The 23,528-nt window shown below is 42.8% G+C and overlaps 1 protein-coding gene across 2 annotated transcripts; it reads right to left on the bottom strand.

Annotated features, from left to right (window-relative positions):
• Nucleotides 1-1,459: 1,459 nt before the first annotated feature.
• On the bottom strand, nt 1,460-19,351 carry lhx5 (LIM homeobox 5). Of its 2 annotated transcripts, XM_030085397.1 has the most exons (7): nt 19,280-19,351; nt 19,074-19,140; nt 18,476-18,937; nt 16,183-16,406; nt 15,030-15,307; nt 11,991-12,156; nt 1,460-3,027 (listed from the first exon to the last, which is right to left on the bottom strand). In XM_030085397.1, the coding sequence occupies exons 3-7, from the start codon at nt 18,646-18,648 to the stop codon at nt 2,678-2,680; spliced, it is 1,191 nt and encodes a 396-aa protein (XP_029941257.1). In that variant the 5' UTR covers nt 18,649-18,937; nt 19,074-19,140; nt 19,280-19,351; the 3' UTR covers nt 1,460-2,677. The 2 variants fall into 2 exon arrangements, with proteins under 2 accessions (XP_029941257.1, XP_029941258.1); XM_030085398.1 differs by lacking the exons at nt 19,074-19,140; nt 19,280-19,351 and having other exon boundaries at nt 15,030-15,292; nt 18,476-18,960.
• Between the last annotated feature and the right edge of the window lie 4,177 nt (nt 19,352-23,528).

The raw sequence follows: 23,528 nt of genomic DNA, 5'->3' as shown, positions 1-23,528 counted from the left end.
CTTCCTTAAAACCTCCAGGGTGTCCTCAGAGGGAACATTCTGTACATCCCAACTATAAATCAATCAATGTAGCAATCTGATCATTCAGAAGAGACAGTGTTGATATTATTGTGAAGTTTTACATTTCAAGATGGGACGCCCTAACAGAATATATATGAGTATATATCAGTATAGAAAAAAATAGTTCCATAAAGAGTTAACACTAGATATATGTTAACACTATGCAGCAATTGTGTAAAAAAAACATACCAGATACAGAGATAAACCATAACTGTGTCGATGGTATTGTATTTAAATATATTGTATAAATTAGTGGTTCCTGAAAAGAAAACTGATACATTTCAAAGTTTAATGGCCCGTATGTGGTGAACTGTCCGAAAATGAAAGCTGCTTTGCCAACGCGAGATGCTTTGATAGGACAAATTCACAAATTCAAAGAAAAATGTTAATGTTACTTGCAGTTTAATAAGAATGATTTAGTTCTGCTGTTTTTGAAGCGAAAGGGCAACACAACATTGATGTTTTTTGATTGTTGTTTTTAAGAAAGGTATGTTAGATCAAGCTAAGTAGTGAGTAGTTCCTGAGGATGAAAATCTTTAATAATCTAATGAATCCAATGAATCTGGTGAAGTGACTCAGAATTAACCATTATTTAGTGAAAGTAAAAGAAAAACATTTTTCTGTAGTGGGTTTATTGAGACTATAGTGGGACGTCAGCTCAGTAATTTATGGTTCTTCAAAAGAGGTGTCTGTAATTCCATGTTGAATGCATCAATTTGGTTAACGGCCTGGAAGTAAATCCCAACAGTTTTGATGATATTGTGGATTTTAAAGAAATCAAGACCAAAAAAAAAAAAAAAGAACCCTCGACCCTCAGTAATGTATTTAACACCAAGGAAGCATGATGAAGAAACTTCTTCAAGTTGTAAGAGAAGGTTTTATTACCAGTGCTATTTACATAGAAATAATACAGCCTTGTCCCCTTTCCCCCCAAAACACACACACACACACACACACACACACACACACACACACACACACACACACACACACACACACACACACACACACACGCTTTTGTATCCAACATATCTCCATACATCAGAAATAAGACACAGTCTTTCTAGATCGCGTACAATGTCCAGAGGACACACAAATAATCTCAAAACAATACTTGAAGTCGAGCTAACTCATTGTGTCCAAACAGCGGAACATTAAGTGTGATGCCTCTGTGTGAAATGTTGCATTTGATGAGTTAAAATCAGCAATCGTGGGACGGAAACTGCTTGCTTTTACTTTTGAAACCATTTCCTCAAAAAGGCTGGACTTTCAGACCGCAGCCCTGACGACACCCGGCTGTGATCTTTTTGAGAATTTCTTCAGAATATTAGAATTCGTCCTCTGAATCGCAAAGATGCTCATCCGCACACAGACGGGACGCACTGCTGTGCTTTGAGTGAACGCTCGCGCGCATTGAAACGGCGGCCACTAGATGGCAACGAGTGCCTCGGAGCAGACAGAGGTAATGTCACAGATGTTGTCTGCCCCCTCTTTTGTTTTCTCTCTTTAGAGGAAGGAGACCTCAGCTGTTGAAGGACATTCTCCATTATGGGTTCAATGTTCTTTTGAAAATCATTTCCATTAAAACATGTTTTTTAAAAGGGACAGTAACAAAAGGAAGGTCAGGTGAAGCAGTGTGCAGAGCAGAACTATCAGGGCCGCCTGGATGGGTGTGAGATTTGTGTGTGCGTGTGTTCGTGTGGGTACAAGTGTCTGTATAATTGTGCGCCCGTGTTTTGAATAATGGTATAGACGGCCTCCTTTTAGGCTGTGATCAAGAACGCTTTATGTGCATTAAGGTATGTAAAGCTGAGACTCCTGCTGGAGAAAGTCGGCGCCTTGTGTGTGTGTGTGTGTGTGTGTGTGTGTGTGTGTGTGTGTGTGTGTGTGTGTGTGTGTGAGTGGTAGCAGCAGCAGCAGCCTTTGATTTGACATACTGTGTGACACAAAATGTAGAAAATGAACAACGTTTTTTGAAAAAACATATCCCGTCTTGGTTGTGACAGACGTGCTTATATATAGATATAGTTTATATATATATATATATGAACATTAAAGCGTGGATCAAATGGGTCCCTTGTCTTTTTGTAATACTGAGTTGTATCAACTTAAAAGAAGCAACAGAACAAACTGTGATATTGCTTTAAAGCAAAACATATGAGAAGAGAAATTAAGAGGGGAAGAAAAAAAGAAGCTGAGCATGTCCCCTTTGGCTTTACTGTCTAATGTGTTCCTTCATTAGAAGATACCTTGGTGAACAACAAGGGGAAGGCGAGACGCGTTTTTGCTGGATGGATTGTTTGACATGTGTGTGTGTGTGTGTGTTTTCTTTAACATTTCAAGTCCAGTTATCCAGGAAGGGATATGCTTTGGAGTGTCTACTGGGCAGCAACTTTTTCCTGCGAGCTAATCCACTCTGTTTCCATCAGTGGCGAAAATCAGTGCGTGATTTTAAAAAGTCCCCCCTTAGAAATCTCATCTATACTTTTCACTCAACAATGTTTTTTTTTTTCTGTTTGTTTGTTGTTGTTTTTTTTTTGTCTTTTTTGTGTTGATTCATCTCCTGAATTAACTGGGCGTTCAGCCCGCGAATGGTCCCTGCGTGTCTCTTTGTCCTCTACCAGGCTGTGGTTTCTCCGATCTCCTGGCCTTGGTGGGACATGGGAGCGCTGTAGCTGGAGTTACTGGCCAAGGAGAAAGGGGGACTGGGCCCGCCCCCGTACGCCTCCCCGGGGACGGGCTGCAGGGAGCTCGGTAATCCCGGCTCCGGACTGGGGGTTTCCGCGTGGGAGATCATGTCCGTGAACCTTTGGTCGTCTGAGGGGTGGTGGCCCGAGCCCTCCATGGCCCCGGGGCCGGAGCCCAGGATGTAGGGGGACTCGGCTGGAGACTGAGCCTGCGAGGACGGAGGGCCGTGGGGGAAGAAGTCATAGTTGCTCCCCGGTCCATAATAGTCCCCTTGGTATTCTGAGGAGAGGACGGGAAAATGCATGACGGGGTTAGACTTTCCATCCACTTTGAATACACATAAAACATTCACAGTTCCCCAGAGCAGAGTGCGGTTATACACACAGCTCCACCCCTGCCTAAGTGGTGAAATTGATCATGTCCAATTTCCAACCAACCGGTCTCCAACAGCCTCATTTGAGTGTATAAACAACTCCACACCTCTCCACCTCGGTTCTCTCGCGTTTTTCTACACAGTGCATTCATCTCCCGCTCTCATTCAGCTCCCAGCCAAGCGTGCGCCGCCGCCGCGATGGATTCCCCTGCTGAAACTTCTGGATTTGGATGAGGAATTCCAAAATGAGATTTCCAGGCTCCCCCCGCAGCCCTGCCAGGCCCCGTCGGCTGAATCCCCCCCCCCCCCCCCCCCCCCCCCCGTCAGGTCTGATGCAGCTTCCAGCGCCTCGCTGGGCTGTGGTTATTCCCGGAGCCACGCCGATCCGTCAGCCGCGCCCGCGCCGTTCAGTCCAGCAGAGGACACAATCACAAAGTCTTTTCATTAGCTGTTATTATGACTTTTGTTTATCTTATCTGGTGGTTTTTTCATTGCAGATTTTGTCTGACTGACTGAGATTGAAAGTCTGAATTCTTCTGTAAATTCAATGCACCCTTGTCTTTCCAAAAGGTTTGTATTCAACTTGTACTCTTTTCATATTTCAGAGTGCTCAAATACAGATTTATTGTTCAAACTCTGAATGTTTTCAGAATTTCCACATAAAAGAAACACGGCTTGAGCCAAGAACTATTGCTTCTGTTTTCTGTAAATCACTTAAATCTCAGTTCGGACTCAAAATGGACATAGCTACTACTCAGAAACGTTGGATTGAAATAAATAAACCTATCTGAAAAATATATCAGTTACAGCTCAATACATTAAAACTCCGGAGTAAAGTTTGCACCCAAAAAAAAAAACTGCCTCATTCTCCTGTAAATTTTACTTAACTTTTGACTTCTGCTTGGGGATTTGCTTCAAAGTGACGCAGCAAACAAACAGAAATGAAAGGAGGAGAGGAAAAGTGACACGTTTAATACCTTAATCCGATCCCAAACGTGTTGCATTCACTGGAGTTCCCACAGAAAGTGTGACACTGACTGGCATGTTTATCCCTATAAAACGTTCTGAGGCTCCGTCTCGTTTATGAACCTACAAGGAAATATTGTTTCTGCTGCTGCGTGGAAACCTCTTTATTGACTATCAGTTCTTGTACTTACTAGATTTTTACAAGGTTTTGTCTATTTTTGCTCAATAGCTGATCAGCTTTTAAATTTTTTTTTGTGTTAGTATCAAAGCAGAAATACTGTTTCCCCCATTTCTTGAGTAGTGGGGACACATGAATGGAGACGATGGAGAAGCAATCAATGCGTGTTTTGGCAGTTTGCAGCCACAATTTTTTTTTTCTGTCAATCAAGCCTGTAAGATGCAAGAAATGGTCTCTTTCCCGAAAACAGTTACTGTCTGATATCAACATGTGTGTTAATATCTGTTTATGTCCTTTCCCTTTCTCTCTTACTATCCTTTAACGTTTAACTTGCACAGGAGAAAAAGCCACCATCTCTGGCTTCTTTTGGGGGATTTCTGGGTTTCTCTATGTTGTAATTGGCGAGATATAAATAAATAAGGTTTTAATTGAATCGATCAGGGGTTAACTTGACAACAAAAGTTGCATCCTGCTGTTCTCACGTTTGCAAACACGCTCATAAGGCTGCCAGAAGCTCCTCGGAGGAGGGTGCTGACAGGTGAAAACCACCACTGGCTTCAACCAGAAACACATAACCCGGGGCCCGACAAGAAGGATGGTCGGGCCTACGATGTTGCAATTGCACAATATTGTGTGATTTCACGAATCCAATGAGCTCCCGAGGTATCCGAGGGTGTGTTCACACATGTCACGTTTTGTCCGATTAAAGCAAACCCTGGGGCAGCTGCTGGCTTTGTTTAGAGAAGTGTGAAACAAGTAGACCCAGTCGCTCGGAAAAGCGGCTCTCAGACGACTTCCTAACAAACTGCAGTGTTTGGACTGACACCGACGCCCCGGCTGTTCAAAATCCCACAGCGATCGTCCAAATATCGTGTCGCCGAGAAAAAGCAGCATTGTTGTGGAAGATTGCTGCATCAAATGTTTTCCGAGCGCACAGCCAGTCTTTCTTTTTTCAACTTCAGTCTATTGTCTAGACTAAAGGGTTAGGAGCCGTTGAACTATCAGATTGTTGGAAATGTTCAAATTCTTCAACCCGACAAACCCCAGAAAAAGCTGTGAAAATAACAGATTATTGTCTAACTCTTGAAAGAGAGTTTGGAAACATGACACACAGGCGAACCTCGCGGCTTGTTCTGCTTGAATGTGTGCCGTTCACACTCACTGTAGCTCTTTCTGTCTCTACAAAGTTTTGTTTTTTTATTTTTGAGCCACATTCACAATGTGGATAATAATCACTGTTGCCATGCTGAGGTAATCCCATGTAAACATCCACTGATCCATCTATCTTCTTCAGGTCGCCAGATTATCAGGACTGTGGCGGGAAGCCAGGGGCACCCATAAAAAAGAACATGCAAACTTCACACAGAAAGACTCCAGCGGACAGCAGGATCATGTAAACTCCCACGCTGTGAGACGACGGCGTTATGCACCATGACACACAAACTTTGAGCTGCGCTTCGCTGGTAAATCAGCTCTTTACTCTGTTGACTTTTTGAGGAAGTGGGCCATTAAATCAGCTAATTGAAAGGACAAATTCAATAAAACAACTGCCTGGAAATAGACTTAACCAATCCCTGATACAGTCGCCAGACTTAATTTGAAAACACATATTTAACAGAAGGCTGAACCAATCTCGAAATAATCATTGAGAGAAACATTCACTTGACAATTATTCTTTTTACAGAACTGCAACCTTAAACTAACCACAGCCTCTCAAACGGCAAACAGACTTCTGTAGCGTCGATATAGCTAAATTCTCCCTACTAAGTTCACATAGTGAACCATCTTCTGGAGCCATATTTCATGAATACTTCGTCATTTCAGGAAAAAGCAGCCATAACAGCATCCATTCACTCCACATGTAGCCAATTATTTTGTACACTGTTTGCATCCATTAACAATTACAAGCCTCCACCTGCCTTCTGCTTCACACCACTTGGAGTTTCTTATTCCGTATTCCCTCGGTTAAATCCATTCTGTTGCAGCACCACCTTGAGCTGAGATCGATGGCAGACTTTATCCCAGTGCCCCAGATGTTGCGCTAGCGTTTCTCCACTCCCTGCCATATGTTCCTCTCACTCCTATTTCAGTCCAAAACAGAAAAAAAAAAAAAAACACCAGGAACTAACAGGTTAGAAATCCAGAAATCCGCCGCATGGTGATAACACCTATATTTATTTGCTGTTTCGTTTAGCTTTGGGGAGAACGACGGGAGCTGACATGACTTTCGCAAACAAGCTAATTATTTGATCTCACAAAAAAGGCCCCTGCTAGTTCATGTGACCTTGAGGATGAAGCAAGAAGCCTGAGTGTGAGGAGGAGGAGGAGGAGGAGGAGGAGGAGGAGGAGGAGGAGGAGGGATTGAGGGAGGTAAGGGTGGGTGCTGAGGGGAGTGATAGCTCTGCAAACTATAATTACACTCACACATGCAGACACATCATGCCACACACAGCCGTTCCTCCCTCCAAACAGAAGCTAACTCAGATGAAGGCGAGGAGGCCGGCCTGAGCCGCCGCCGCCGTTTCTGCTGCTTCTGCTGCTGCTGCACAAAAGGGTGTGAATAGCAACGTGCAAAGAAAGCAAGAGAGACGAGAGTGAGGGATGAAGGTTTTTTGTCCTCTGTTTTCCCCTCCCACTCCCTGTGTTGCAGCCTTGACGGCCTTGGTTTTATTGTGTCCTCAATGCCGAGGCTCTTTAGATAGACGTGCAGGAGCTGTATAGAAACCGCGGCTCTCAGACTGTCCATCAAAAACAAACCGCTGATATTTACACAAATGGCAGGTGCATCTGTGTTTTTTCCTCCGGTTAATATTGTGTTAGCGCCGCGTCGCCGTCTCACGCCAACCTTCTTTTGTCTCAGTGTTATTTTTTCTTAATACACGGGAGCAGCTTTTGTCAAGTGGACTTCACGAGGCTTTTGTTTTTTTGTTTCTTTTTTTGAAAGAATATTGATCCGATATCGATTCGCCCACTGGAGATTCTCTTCCAGCGGCACACGTGATCAGAAAGGAAAGCAGCTTATCATCTCATCCGCAGTTCATATTCACTTGTGGAAACCAGCCATGTCCTGCATGAAACCACCCACCAACACTCCACAAAATCAAATCTGCAAATTTCTCCTGAATAAACCCTTCTTTGACAGACGCTTTGGAAAAGCAGGAAAATGTTATTTCTGACGTGCAAATTTGCGGTCCTTACATTTTCATCCCCTTTAAAGCAGCTGAAAAATTTAAAATTGTGACTGTGTTATTGGTAATAAATCTGGGGCGTTGAGTACATTTTAATGGTTGGTAAATTTACAACAGCTTGAACTGAATTGTGGTTTAATACTGTGAATACGGAGCATGTCAGGTCCGGGTTCGGTTAAAATAGCATCCCTCGTTCTTTAACCTGCGAGGGGAGTCGAAGAGGCTCATTTAAAGGTCCCATAATACATATTTTCTCAACAATTTCACAGAGGTGTCAGAGGTCCAGCAGCATTGTATTCAAAGTGTATTGTACCAAGTCGAGCCTTGCTCCTGAGTTTCAGCCGGTCTAGTGGACTCTACTGAGAACTGGATGTTTCTGTGTCTGCGCTGTTTAATGCATTTTCCCCAGATGATGTCATGAAGGGAAAATCTGATTCCCCTGCAGGAGCGCACGTTCGCTGGAAGGTGGCGTAAGCGAGCGAGATAACGTTCTTCACTTCCGGGGCCTCATACACAGGCTATGCAGACACGAATCTCTGTTAGAAAACCATAAGAAAAGGAATTCTGAATCATACGTGCCCTCTAATTCACTTTGTAACAACCCAAAAGCTTTTTCCCGGGACGTACGTCTGCTATCCCACTGACCGCGGTCGTGATTACGGTGCTGCCACATTACCTCGGGTTGCTTCAACTGGGCAGCATTAGGATAATTTAGTCAATTACAGCATGCCGGTGGTCATCAAGTCAGTAAAGCTTTATGTATGGACAAGTGGATTATCATTTCATTGACTGGCACCGCCTGTGAAGACAGCGAGGTCGCCGAGCATCCAGGAAATGTGCAAGTTCGACGCCACAGTAGGGGGAGTTCTTTCAGCTTGATGCTAGATTGACCAGGATTTCTTTAAATACTAAACGTAATGTATTTGTTTTCCAGAATGTTTAATCCAAAGGTAAAAGTTTTCACGTTAGGCGAGTCTCTGCACAACATTCGAAAAAACACAAACTATTGAACACATACTGACAAAAGTTTCATCTTTGAGGGTAAGAAAAAATATTGTTAAATAGTTTTGGAAGTAATTAAGTAGCTGATATTTATGAATGTGGTCACTTTGTGAATCAAAGTTTGATTGAAATGTGAATGAAGCACAGAACAGTCACGGGCAAAGAGGGATTCCAGAAGCAACAGAACTGATGAATTTCTGCCTGTTTGGATGCATTAATACATTTTAAAAGCTGCTGATAAGCTCTTAGCTGCTAAATATATAAATATATAAAGGGATCTGGGTTGATCCACACTAAAAACTAGTCAAGACAATGTTATGAGCTGCAGTGATAAGTTGAGATGACTCCGGAAATAGGAGGAAGTACAACGACTAATAATCAGAAACAGTAAAAGTTTTGCTTTATGACTCTGATCAGTCCCTGGGAGCTGCAGTCAAACCTCATCACATTGAAAAAATACTCAATATCGACTCAATATGAAGCTCCATCTTGATTAAAACTAATGAGGCACAGTTGGTGCTTTTCTTGAATAAGATGAAGATTCTAAGTAACACTGGTGTGTCAAGTAGTTCCCAGTTTAGAACGATTATAAACAAACACCTTCAAGGCAAATTAATGCGATTTCTGTTGAATTATTAAAATCACTTTTGTTGTACTTCAAATGATACGTGCACTTTTTTTTTCCAGAATGAAAGTGATCTGTAAAGACTGACTGCAGATTGGTGGAGGAACTCATGTTTCTCTCTCACTCCGATCCGATTCAGGATGGGTATCATGTTCACGATCTGCAGTTTTGAATTGGCAGATGGTTCACAGCAGGTGCCCTTCCTGACACAAACTCATTTATTCAAGCGCTGGACCAACACTACTGTTGCTCTGGCATCTTTCATCACAGGCTAGATTTAGTTCAAAAGAGTGTTTAAAAAAAAACAAACAAATTTTAAAATGTGCAAACATCTATTTTTCACATTTTGTGTCTATTTTCATGCTTTTTTTCCTCTTTTATTCTAATTATAGCATTATAGCACTGTGTTCTGCAAGAGCAGTAATAACAAATAAAGTCTTAAAACAGTAAAAAGATGTCTTTTTGTTCAGCCTTTGACAATTTTGTCCGTTTTCTCCCTGATCTACATTTTGTAAGGGAAAAACTAGCCTCTTCGCTGAATTGGGAATGATCCTTGAAGGTTAAATGTAAATGTTTATTACTGAACAGTGCAAGTAGCTCATTTTCATTATGTCCTTTGTTCCAAAAGACAATAAACAACAGAAACAGTCTTTCCACTTTGATTTTAAAATATATTCAGCATAATACTGTTTTGTTGTTGTTTGCTGTCCTTTTTAAATAACTATTTTCAGTTAAAGTTAGGCTAAGTGTTTTTAGGGAACAGCAGATGCAGAGAGATTTAAGTTTTGACGGATCTTATGTCATTGTTAAGAAGAGTTCAAGCCAAAATTCAAATGAAACCTTCCGACATCAACATCTGTAATAAATTCGGCGATTTATTTAAAGACTTTTGGAAACAAAACTTTTCAGAACGAGTCCAACACTTGTCATCAGTGAAGAGGGACGAAGGAAAACCTCAACTTGAGGTCAATCAGAGGGGATTGATTAGTGATACAAACTGCTCTTTACTTTTCTTATTTTTTTGAATAAACAACAGTTTCATCAGAATTTTGAAACCTACGTGGGTTTGTTTGTTGAGGGCGGTGTCGTGCTCTGCCACTATAACTCTTTGGAAGCTTCTCCGCTGTGCTTTAAATGCTGAAATTAGCAAACCGATCTCAACGTAAACAACAATCATAAGTCGTAATCGGTTGAGGGGTCACAGGGTGAAGCTTTATTGTGATTCAAACTTCAGCGACAGGAGGCAGGGAGGCTTCCAAAGCAGAGTTGAAAAATGTTGCTATTTTGAAGTTTCCATTCTAGAAGACTATAAATAACAAAAAAATCAATGTGGCACGTGTCTTTTGAGCTAAAATGCACGCCAAGCCTTAAGCATGTCACCCATGCTGCATTCACTGTCTGACTGAAAAAACATCTGCTTTTGTTTTTTTATACTTCTTCTTCGCAGCGCAGCATGTGACAGTGGGCTTTATTTAGACTGAAAGCTCTGACTTACAAAGTTGTGTTTGGATCAGTTGGCAGAAGCTTCATAGTCTCTCGTGCAGTCTCTAATGAGTCGCTGACTGGAGCGAGCCGAAGGTTCAACTTAAACACGAGCCTCGAGACAGAGACTGCATGCATATGTGTGTCTGAAGGTCACCCTGTGATTCTAACTGATCGATTACTGTCCTTTTCAAATATCCATTTTGCAGAAGAGCAACAAAAATACGATATGTGTAGAATTTAGATAGACAGAGGTGAACACAGCCCTGTGAGCCGGTCAGGAACAATCACCTGCTTCTTATATTTCATTTACATTCCGTGTAATATCTACAATCCATCCATCAGCCAATCAATAGGTGGATCAGTCAACCCATCAGTCACTAAAGAGATAGATGAACAAATACATTTGTGAGAGTGCTGCACTGATTTTCATGAGATGTATAATTTACACAACAAATGAGGCTGACGAGTGTTGCCGAGCTTTCCCTCCACTGAAACATGTTTTCTTTTTTTAAATTATGAAAACTGCGCATCAGTTGCATAATATTAATGCTATTTGTTGATTTAAAAAAAAAAGTCCACCTTGTCCGACCTTTCTGAATATGGGTTGTGAGAGTTTGTGTTCATCTTGATTGCAGTCTGTGTGAGAATGTCTCCACGCTGATTGATGTGAGCAGAGTTTATCAGAGCTGTGTGGACGAGGCGTTCGGGTCGAGAGCAGACCGCCCGTGTCTTTAGATGCCTGGACGCCAGTGCGTTAAAACTGGAGGAATACTTGCAAAAACCAAAAAAATACACCTGAAGTCGATTAAATATGATTTGGAATGATCAAGAAAACAACCAAAACCAAGCAAATAGAGAATTTAACATATTCTTGAAAGTTTGAGCTTGCTCTTCTAAGATGGGGAAGAAGCTACCTGACAATGAAAATGAACCTAAACTCATATATTCCTCATGAATCACATGATCACAGACAACTTCTGATGACAAACATGTGCTTAAATCTTAAAAACCCAGACTCTGACCAAGAATACCAACAAAACGAGCACAAAGAAGTGAAACAGTTTCCTGTATTTCAGTATTTAGTCATGAATATCGTTATCGTGGGAGTATTGTGAAATATTATTTCAGAGCCAATCTCTCGCCTTGCCGCTGGGGTTACAGCAGATATATAATGTTTATGTCATCTTCCAGCAGCCTGATAGTGCACCTCCTATGGAGCTATCAGCCTCGCTCGGCGCTGCAATCCAGTTGCATATTTTCGAAGGTGAGCGCAAACCGGGAACACAGCCGTTCCATTTGCTCCACGTTGCACATTAATATCGCACAAAGGTAGAGAACCAACAGGCGTGATGTGGTGTATTTAACAACAACAACAACAACAACAACGTGAGCTTAATGCATATTGTCACAGCAGTGCTCTCTTACCTCCGTAGTAGCCGTAGGCCCCCGGTCCCAGAATGTCTGGGTCCTCCAGCCTGCCTCCGAGCGGCCTCATCCTCCTCGGGCCCCTGAAGAAAGCGTGCCGCCGGGCTCCCAGAGCGCTCAGCTGCTTCATCCGTCGCTCTTTGGATCTTCTGTTCTGGAACCAAACCTGTGACGAAGCGCCGGGTCACAGTTATTAGCCGATCCCAGCAGCTCGTGAAGGGTTTAATTTAAAAGTTTGCATTTGTCTTTTTTTTTTTTTTTTCCCTCCCCCACCAGTCACTCCTTTCACTCTCAGCTAAGATGAAAGTCGACAAAAACCAGAACTACGCGAGTCACCCAGAGCTGGATTTTTGCACACACACACACAAAAAAAAACACACACGAACCAGAACTGATAAGAAAAAATAAAATTAATATGAATGCACTCATCCTTTAAGCTCACATCATTGATCTATTTCACTTCATGCTCACCACCACAGAGTTTGTGTTGCAGCCATAATTCACTGCAAATTTTTCAAACGCTGCCATTGACTCAAATTTTTATTTCTCATCTTTCAAAAGACTCTCATTCAAAAACTGAAAACTATTTCTTACAAATGACAAGAAGTACTTGCCGCTGGCCTATTATGATCCCACTCCTCTGATACCTCTGCACCTGTTTTGAACTGTATTTACTGTATCACAATTAGTTGTGCCCTCTCTCCGTTTTGAATTAATTGAGGTGTGAATTCTCAACGCTCAGCACTATTAATGACTCAACCGACTCCAAATGTTGAACTATGAAACATGCCCTTAACAAAAAAAAAAAAAAAAGGGTAAAAACTTGATTTAGGATGAAGATTTTTTGAAGGATTGCATAATAAAATCTGCATTTTAACACCACATTTCGGTGCAGGAAAGAGAAGTTGGACATTGTGAGAAGCGTGCTGTTGCAGACACGACACACAAGAGAGAAGAAAACGCATTTTGCAGTCATGCAGATGCTTTGACGTTACATAATATCAGACAAACACACTTCAGTGCAAGCTTAAATAAACTGTAGATCCGGGGTATCGTCACAATTAAATAAGCTTTCTTCAAGTGTGGGGGGGGGGGGGGGGGGGGGGGGGGGGACAAAGGAGGATTTTTAAACTGCAAAACGACACGCCATATGGAAGAATGCCTTTGCATTATAAGCACATAACACATCTTGTTTCGCCTTTGCATCGCTGCTGCATAATGATGTATGTTCACACCAGCTAGGCTACACCAGAGGCAGAATCCCACTGTGCTACAGATTAACAAAAACACACACACATATATATATATATACACACACACACATGCAAAGAAGGAGAAAAAAAACCCCAGCTAAAACCACTTAGGATCTGCTCTCTGTGCTCCAGCAGCAAAAGCAACACCTGCTTATTGAGAACAATCATCTAACTGTAGGGTACATTTTTATGGAAATGCTTCTGCTTCCCTTGAGAGAGCGTTGCTTAGGGATTACATACACATGCTGGAGAAGCAGCGTGGCTCACAGGGCTCCCCGCGATGAGAGCAATGGTATTTAACACACACTGAACGAGGAGGAAGGTGACGAAACGCAGCCTCCATTTTGGCTCCGAGCTACACAGACACACACACACACACACACACACACACACACACACAGGAGGGAGTGGGTGGGGGTAGGAGTCAGCAGGCGGCGGGGTGGGGGGTGGGGGTGGGGGGTGGAGGGTGGGAGGGTGAAGGGGGAGATCAAGGACAGACTAACTGACTGACTGGGTGAGTTATTGATCAGTTGGCTGATTGACTGATTGATTGGCGCACACACACACACACACACACACACACACACACACACACACACACACACACACACACACACACACACACACACACAGAATTGCCTGCAGTCTGTGATATAGGCAGTGGAGAAGCAGGCTGCAAGTGAGTAAGAGCAGAGAGGTGGGAAAAGGGGAGGGTGGTATGTAAATCTGTGAAATCAGCGATAATTACAGTGAGTGCACAAAAAGCCACATCACAGTTGGCAGAGATGGTGCTAATCATCCTGACACAGTCTGCACCCAGACACCGCCTGCGTGCGTGCGTGTCCGTGCGCGTGCGTTTGTGTGTATGTGTGTGTGTGTGTGCACGTTTGAGAATGAAAAGACAGACACCACACAGTCAGAGTGAGCTAGACGGAGAGGTCCAGAGCTGTTTACGCTTGTGTTTCATAGCACAACATGTCTGTATCCGGGGTTCCTATTGCAATTTGGCAATAACACAAATCCAACCTCACACTAATTTCAGGGCCGTGCCATGTGGCTTATTACTGAAATAAACACCTGTCTGCACAAATCACAACTCCTCTGGATAAAACGATAACATTTGTTATATCTGCGCGCCAATAAATTGAATTATTAGAGTTTCAAGACAGAGAACAATGTGATTCTGCTGGTTTGAGAAAATAATGTAATTTGAAAATGATCACTTTTTGAAGCATTGCATTATAAATGTCAAGGAGATGTGACTTTAGAAGAAAAAAAATGGATATTTTTTGTAATTATATAAAAGAAATAAACAAAGCACAGATTCAAGATGTGAATTTTATATTAAATACAAACATAAGCTCTTCTGAATCTCTTTAATTAGCTGTGAGACTGTTCTTTTTTTACATAAAAAAAAAAAAAAATGAAACTGAACACGTTAAAATGCAAATACCCTCCTCTTTGTTACCTGTGCAAGGGCAGTTATTATCGTTTTATAATTACCACTCAAACAAAATACGGGGCCTGTAATAAAAGCAACACAACACGTGACTGACCCAATTCTGGATCTGGATCCCGCTAATAGTCCACATCGTGTTTTGACATCTCTCTAATAGATAATGAGGCTTTCAATTAAGCGTCTGCGCATTCCAGTCAAAAATTAAAGGCTAATTTCACTGATTTATAATCCGTCACTTGTCTTTGTCTGGGGTGGGGTGGATCCCCCCCGTCCCCCCCCCCCCCCCCCCCCCCATCCCCGCCCACCCCCACGTGGTCCGGGTCTTACCTGGATGACCCGCATGTTCAGACCCGTTTCCTGCGCCAGCTGCTCTCTGATGTGCCGGGTCGGCTTCGGCGTGGCCACGAAAGCCGCCTTTAACGTTTCCAGCTGCTTGGCCTTGATGGTGGTCCGGGGCCCCCGCCGCTTGGTCCCCGAGTTCTGCTCCTCGTTCTCAATATTGTTCGTTTCCTTATCTGAGGACGTGGAATTGTCCGTCTCCTTTATGTCGTCCTGTATTGGGTCCTGCAGATCCGGCGATAAACTCCTATCTGTACACGACGACACTGCGGGGGGGCGACGGGGGGGACATAGCAAAAAAAACAAAAAAAACAAAACAAAACATGAGGAAGGTCACGATCCGAAATGTCAAGAAGGAGGAAGAGGAGGAGGAGGAGGAGGAGGAGGAGGGTCCTGGTTTAATGAGTCCTGGACGCACAGAGGACTATGCATCCAAAATACAAAATAAACATTCAGAAAGTCGAAAAATTAACCGGCCAGGAAATCCATTTTTATTGTATTTTTGCCTCCATCTGGAATTTTTTTTTTTTTTTTTTTTTTTACTTTTACAAATATTTTAATTATTTTAGAATTTGAACACATAACAGCCGCAATAAACGCACAAAAAAGTGAAACAAATACAATTTAAAAAAAAAATGTTCACTATGCTTTAGAAAAAATATCTAATCTGGCAAATAATTGATTACATATAAACGTAGGAGTTCTCTAAAATCAGGAGACCGTGAAGCCCTCAGTAAGAGACGCTGCTGTCCTTCACATCCTTTTATTTTTTTTATATTGTGAGGATGAAGTGGAAAAAGGAGACGACAAACACACTCATCCCACTGGACCCTGGCGTACAATAACACACAGCTATTGTTCTGTGGAGGTAAATATTGAAACTATTCGATCGCTATTGGTTGTTGTGAAACGCTCCCACTGAAGGCGAACAACAAAAACCATCTTACAGCGCGTTTTAGAGCTTTTACGCCTGTTTCTATTTTGGCCTATTGGCATTTTATTAATAAGATATGTGGAGTAAAATAAGTATATATGCATACGTTATTGATAGAAGTGAAACATGATTACACGGAGTTCGTTCAAAGAAATGCAAAAGGTTTAAAAATAAAAAAGACGCACAAGTCCTTTATCGGGCGCTTACCTGAGTTCAAGTTGACTTCTTTGATGGCTCCGGAGCTCAAATAATCTTCTTTGCACACAAACTTGTTTTCGTCTATGACATAGAGTTCCTCTCCCGTGGACAGCTGCTTGTTACACACCATGCAGGTGAAGCAGTTGAGATGGAACACCTTGCTGCGGGCTTTACGCACCAGGTCGTTTGGCGAGATTCCCTGCAGACAGCCCGCGCATTTTGTGCCAAACCGCCTGCATGGAAACGGAAAATATCACCGTCAGTTTTTGCATTTAATAATAACAAAAATACATTTTATTTTCCAGTCCACTCGTGGATACAAATTAATAACTGCACGTCGACACAAGGCCTGCTTTGGAAATAATTTAGAAGTCAGAGTTGATCAGATGGCCAGAAATCACTGGGATGTGTTTTTTTTTAACCGAAAAATAAAATAAAGAAAATCAAAATGTTATAATGGGTTAGTGAAAATAATAAAAAGTAATGTCAATGAGCTTTCAATAGCAACATTTAAAAAGTAATAATAATAACAACATATAAATAATAATTTAATTTATATAAAATAAGCCATATTTATTATTTTATGAAGCAATAAGAAAAAAAAATGTTAACAAGATTTCACCTTCCATTTATAACTGCAGCATTCAGAATGACGCTGAGACTGATAAAATGAAATAATTTTTCAAAAGGGGGGGTGGCTTTTTTTAAGTGGAGATGAAAAAAACTGGTAATTTTGATGGAGGTACTCTGACAATAACCCCACGCAAAACGTATTAGTGACAATCAACACATTGTTGCCAGGGATATATTATAGGATTAGGCAGAGTAGGAGCATCTTAGCGTGAAAATCTTCTCTTAATCCATATTCACCAGCTTAAATACTGGGTGGGAAGACTCATCAATTTGATACACAAATAGCCCACAAATAAATTCAGCTGAATTTCCCCCTCGATGGTTTTGACAACGTGAGTTTGCGTGGAGAGAAGTAGGAGGTGGGGTGTTTGCTATTTTTTTTTTTTTTTTTTTTGTTTTGTTTTTGCTCTTGGAATAAGTGACAATAAACGCGTCAAGGTGGTGTTTACAGGTTTTTTTTTTTTTATTTAGGGGGGAGGGGAGGTGTCACCTGCACTGATGCTTTTTTTTTCTTTTGCATATGAAGAGTTTAAGCAGATCCTGGATGCTCTCACTGGGCCCTGCTGGACCTGGGTCTGACTCGGCCCTGCTGGAGGTGCAGAGCTCGAGCACTCCTGTTTTTTTTTTTTTTTTTTTTTGGGGGGGGGCATTGTTTTTAACACTAATGTAGGCTTGTCTCTCCATTTGCAATGGGATCGCTTCACTGTCCCCCCACCACCACCACTACCACCCCTCCTCTTTCACATGCATGGCCAAGCCTCCCCCCCCCCCCCCAGCGAAAAGGGCACAGCTCTACTTACACAACAAATGGACACATTAGGGTGATTACTGTTTCGCCTGGCTAATGGCTGGCCATTTAAATCCACCGCTTGATGGGACCTGCGGTAATATGATGGCCAAGGCCGAGCGAGGCCAATAATAGCCGGTCCCAACAAAAGGCTGATGTGTCTTACATGTCATTAGATAATTTGGAGGGGGAAATAACTCACACATACACATGAAAATGATGCTAAGAGACAAACAGGGACTTCACTTATCACTCAATTTACCTGCAACACTTTTTGGGCATTGTGAACCGGTTAAAAGTCTAATGGCTATTTGTGGATAAAAAGAAGAAAAAGAAGTGTGGAGCTGGAAATAGATTTAGGAGGGGAGGGGGGAAAAAGCTAATCACTCAATACACGTGAGTATACAATTAAGTTAAATGACAGAAGTCTTTTGTTTTATTGTTTAGGGGCTGATAAAGGGCCAAACGCTCCATCTGTCCAATTTCTTTCACAAAAAAGTCTATATTGACGAATTGTATTATTCATTTTTAAAGCAAACAATTTTAACATTCAAACTCTAACGCATAATTTACTAATTTCCAACAAGTCTACCCACTTTGTGATTGATAATAGTGGTCCAATCTGAAGACCTGAAACCCTGAGCCTGATTCTAACTTCATGCTTGAGTTTGTAAATGAAAATAATATTTGTTTGTCCTCGTTTTCTGTTTGAATATATCAGCACCTATTTATTCCACGGGGATTTTTTTTTTTTTTTTTTTTTTGCTCTCCATCGTTAAAAAAAAAAAAAAAAAAAAAAGGTGCCGTTAAGACGCGTTTTCTTGCGACTGCTGGAAAGAAGAGCACAGTTTCGGTGAACTCTGCATCCGGACTCTGAGTTACCTGAAAAAGTCCATTTTGCAATAGAGCTTTCCGTCTCTGGAGAAGCACTTCTCGGTGAGGTTGCAGCTGCAGTCGCAGCACTGGACGCACTTGGCGTGCCAGGCTCTGTCCAGCACGTTGAGGAGGAACCGGTCCAGGATGGGCCGTTCGCACCCGGCGCAGTGGACCATCATGTCGCCGGCCTGCAGGACGCCGAGTGCCGACCTCCCCGCACGGACTGCGCTGCTCGGACTGGGGCACCCCGGCTCTACGGGGAACAACGTCTTGGCTCCGGGGGAAGGCGCGCTGTCAGGCGAAAACTGTCGTAAGGGGGGGAACCCTTGCGATCAAATGCAGAGAAGTGACAATCCCCGGGAAGTCGTTATAGTCCTGGTCCCGTTTGGTTCCTGTTCCTGCTACTTGTCACAATCCACAATCCAGAGCCAGAGGAGGAGAGAATGTTCAGCCGCACCAGCTGATGGACTGCGTGACAGACAGACCAGACATCGTTTCTCAGGAACACAGATATAAAAGCATTTTTTTTCAGACGTGTTTATTTCAAATTATTTATCCCTCGTTCATGCTTTGTTTTGGGTCCAGTATTTTCCTTCGGGCTCACCTCACGTCCCCACTTTCACATCGCTGTGCCTGGGTTATCACGAGGTTTTGCCAGCGCGACGCGCGTCCTGCGCGCAGATTGGACGACGCCCTCGTTAATTCCCGTGCCGGGAGAGCCAATCGGAGAGCAGTTGTTATGGTTACACGTTCATAGCTGTAGCCTCCGAGCGCACCCCGAGCGCACCGACGCGCGCGCAGAAAAAATACCTGGGCCGTGGACGCGGCGCGCTTCCAGTGGCGCTGATAGAGGCCAGCCGGCGCGCGCGAGGCTTCATGGCGAGGTCACGCAGGCACCGCTGGGGAAATATAGAAGAAAATGCATCAGCTGCAGGTTAGACTGTGCACCTCAGAACCATTCTGCCACATTTATGTCGGATCTTACACCCGGAAATCCACAAAAAAAAAAGAAGAAAAGAAAAAAAAAAACATCGAGGGTTAGGAAATACCTGCACAACGGGCGCGGCGCTGCCACCGAAATGAATCAGAATAGACGTATTGGGAGTGGGAGTAGCCGAACAAGGGCTAATGCTACACAGCCTTATTATAATGGCCCGGTGACAAAACGCTCCTGCATCACAGTGTGGCTGCGCGGGGCGGACGCGGGGGGGCCGCGGGGCCTTTTCTCATGCAGAAAGCTATTTACAGGGAAATGCGATGGATTAACTGGAGCTCATCAATAGGGAAAAGCCTGGTCACCCGGCGCTTTAACAGAGTGGCCACCAATCGAAGGGAATTTCAATATTTACCAACTGCCTAGTTTTGTTAGTTGCAGTTAAACAAACAGGCAGAAGGGCTATAATTCGCGCGAGCCAGGCGTTCTAAGAGCATTTTCTCACTTTCTTTAAGGGTGATTCATATGGATGACATTAGGTGTGAATTTTGACTCACTTTGGAGAATTGGAGGTTATTTCAAGATACCATTTGGGAAGGAAAAGACAAACACAGTCCCTCTGACACCTATCTATTTACCCATCTATCTAGCTCTACTTAAAATGCAAGGATAAGCAAACATACTTTTGCAAAGCATATCCAATATTCTTATTTACTCTGTGGTTTTCTTCCTTAAGTTATGTATTCTTCTTGGTAAACACAACCCAGCTCTGATAATGCTGCAGTATTTGAAAAAGTAACGACATAATCTCAGTGAAAATATATATTTTCCATTTTTGAATGTTTTTAAAACACAAAGAATCATTCATTGAGAAAAGTGTGCATAAATAACCAAGGAAACAAGGTACAAGGGATAAAGGAACACTGGTACAATGCTACCTACAATTGCATGCAACCACTTTATTTCTTTCTTTCTTCCAGTGTTCCGGGTTTTCCTCTGTTTACTGACATGCTAAACTGTTAACATTGTTGGTGCACTGTGACCATTACAGGGATTCTGTGCTTCTCGGCTGTGACACTGGGTTATAATTAAGTGTTTTCCTATCAAAATAATGTGCAGATTTGTCCTACACGCAGCGGTGGGTTAAGATGCCAGTTTTGGGTCTTTTGTAGACACAAGGTTGCATGAGATTCCCCAATTATCTTAGCTCCAAAACACAGCGACCTTTAGTCTGTGCAAATAAGGGAAAGACCAGAAAAGAGAGAGAGATGGAGAGAGAGAGATCGAGAGGGTTTCAGGAGGGGCAGACCAAAAAAATAAATAAAAGAAAGAAAAGCCCACAGTGGCAAAAAGACTGGAAAATGCAATCTGGACCCTCTTATTTGAATGGAACTATGTTCTGCATCCACATCATGCAAAATAATAATTAAAAAAGGGGGGGTTGTTTATGTCCTGTTCTGCTTTCCTGCTCACGCAGAGCACCACCCAAAGAGCCACATCCTTACCTGTAGGAAGAAATGAGGGAGCTGTCCGTGGTACCAAAGGCAGGAAGCACCAAGGACAGCAACAGGCTTTCTTCTTTTCACCAGGAAACATACATTATATTGGCCACAATTAGCTTATATTTTATCCTGTGGACACCATGTGCATTTTCAATAGATTCCTTGCTGGTCAGTTGAAAAATGGCATTTGTGACCACTCAGAATCAGAATTCCCTTATTGTCATTTTACAGTGAAGAACAGTGGAATTAAAAGGAGAAGCAGCGACCTTATTTCAGTGATGCAGGCGCAAGTTTACAAAGCCTTGCTTCTTACATATTTCAACATGTATAGATATCAGACACATAATGTCACTTAGATAAAGAGGAAACACAAATTTGTTGTCTTTTTAAAACACAGGAGACATTCCTTCAACACAACATGAACATGTATCCATAAAGCATTACATATCCCTTGAATTAAAAAAAAAAAAGAAAATGCAAAGTGTGGCTCAATTACCCACCTTGGAATGCATTTGAAGCTTCAGTGCATTCAGAGGTCCTTCATGAATTTCTGCCTTTTCTTGGCTGTATGAAACATTTTTTAGAGAATGCTTCTCACAGGCTTAAGTGATGAAGGATGGATTATTGTCATTCAGCATGTGAAATAAAGATCAAAAAGCCTTCAAGCTGAGTAAAAGTTACGGAGGAGGACTCATAAAGGAATCCAAATCGCTCTCAAATTATTTGAGAATTTTTTACGAGCCATTTTATAACAACATTCTTATTTATTTTATCTTTTTTTTTTTTTTTTGCGTGCTTGTTATTTTATGACAGAATGGAAACTTTGTTAGTGCACCACAACTGTTTACAAGAGCATACACACCACATAGCCTTTTTTTTTTCAAGGACCAATATATGAAGTGGTTTGAACATCAGGCCCCTTTTCTTTGCTAAGAGATCTGTATGAAATGTCTCTGCTGCAGTGCAGCATCTCTGTTTCTTCCTCTAAGATTATTATTATTTTTTTTTTTCAAATGCACAGGGAGAAAATGTGGCAGTGATTTAAACAACACAAGTAACGCCTGCAAACCCTGAACCTTTGGTTTTCCTCTCGTGCAACTTTCTACAAAATGCACACACTTAAAATGGTACAAAAAGAAGGTTAATGTGTGCACCGACTGGATCTTGGAAAATATTTTTAAAAACAAGCAAATGCTAATTTGTGTTGATGTAGCTTGATGGTTGCTGTGAGATGAAATAAAGCCTTGAATGGAAAAGAAGCTGCATTGGATGGGGGGGGGGGGGGGGGGGGGGGGGGGGGGGGGGGGGGGGTGGGGGGGGGGGGGGGGGGGTGTGGGGGGGGGGGGGGGGGGGGGGGGGGGAAGTGCATAGATAGATATGAGACATGGAGGGAAACAAGAAATCTGCCCCCCGTACCCCAAATTCACCCCCACCCCACCCACCCCTCTCCCCTCCACATCCTGCACGTGACAGCCCAGCACCTGAGCAGACCGGCTCTTCCCCTCTCCCCCTCCCCTCCCCTGCAGCCGCCCATGCGGTTTCACCCACCCCAAAGGTCTGTGCCGCACAACACACACACACACACACACCATACACACACCACAACACACACACACACACACGTAACATACGTGCTGCACCACATGCAACACTCAAGACCACCTCCAGGGCCCCTCTTTGGTCAGGGCCAGTCCCAAGGGAGAGGTTAGGATGATGGATTGTCTGATTGGTAGCCCTCCCTAGGGCCTCCCTCTCCGTCACCTCTCTGCGCTCTGAATTAAAAGGCCGTTTGTCTCCTCTGAGTCCTCAGCTGTAGAGCGCCGGCCTGCAATTTCACAGCACTCAGAGAGAGAGGGAGACCATTACAGAGGAGGTTGTCAGGGGAGCCATCAGAGCCCGGACACGCCTGAGGGACTCTCTCTTTCCCCTCTATCTTCCCCGCTCCCCGTCTCCGACTGCTCAGCACCACCGACACCTCTATCCCACTAGAGGCAGCCAACCCTGCATTCACAAATATATAAATATTCAAGGCCTCGGTTACATTCAAGCATGCGTGCGCCTATATATGCATATAGCCAGTATTTCACACACCTTGCATCTCATACCTATTATTCTCATTTCACATTGAATTATAAAAAAAAAAAAAACTGCTGCTGAAGAGGAGGAAAAAAACATGTTTATATTTATGTTTATAAGAAAAATATTTGATTCGGTGCAGCTTTACTTGATGTGAGAGGGTCTATTACGTCTAAGAAAATAATAAATACTGATTCACACTGCAGCTCAGTGACCCACCTCACTAGAACTAATTTATATATCAGGAAGATTTCTCCAGTGTCTATTCAAAATGTGTTGTACGAACAAGCTAGTTAAACGAAATTGGTGACGCTTCAGAGGCTAAAACTGGGTGTTGAGTATGAATGGTCGGCATTGCTGCCTCACAGGATGGAATCTTGGGTTTGAGTCCAGGTTGATCCCCCTCTGTTGGGAGTTTGCAGGCTTGCAGGTTTCCATGAGTCTGGGTGAGTTTCCTCCAAATCAAACATGTTAGGTTATTATAGTTATTGTTATTAGCACATCAGAGGGTATATTAGAAATTTGATATACATTAGAATGTAAAATC

The sequence above is a fragment of the Salarias fasciatus genome (assembly GCF_902148845.1).
Source record: "Salarias fasciatus chromosome 7 unlocalized genomic scaffold, fSalaFa1.1 super_scaffold_4, whole genome shotgun sequence".
NCBI classification, from domain to species: domain Eukaryota; kingdom Metazoa; phylum Chordata; class Actinopteri; order Blenniiformes; family Blenniidae; genus Salarias; species Salarias fasciatus.
The sequence above is the reverse complement of the archived record's forward strand: the minus strand, read 5'-3'. Positions and strand labels throughout refer to the sequence as shown.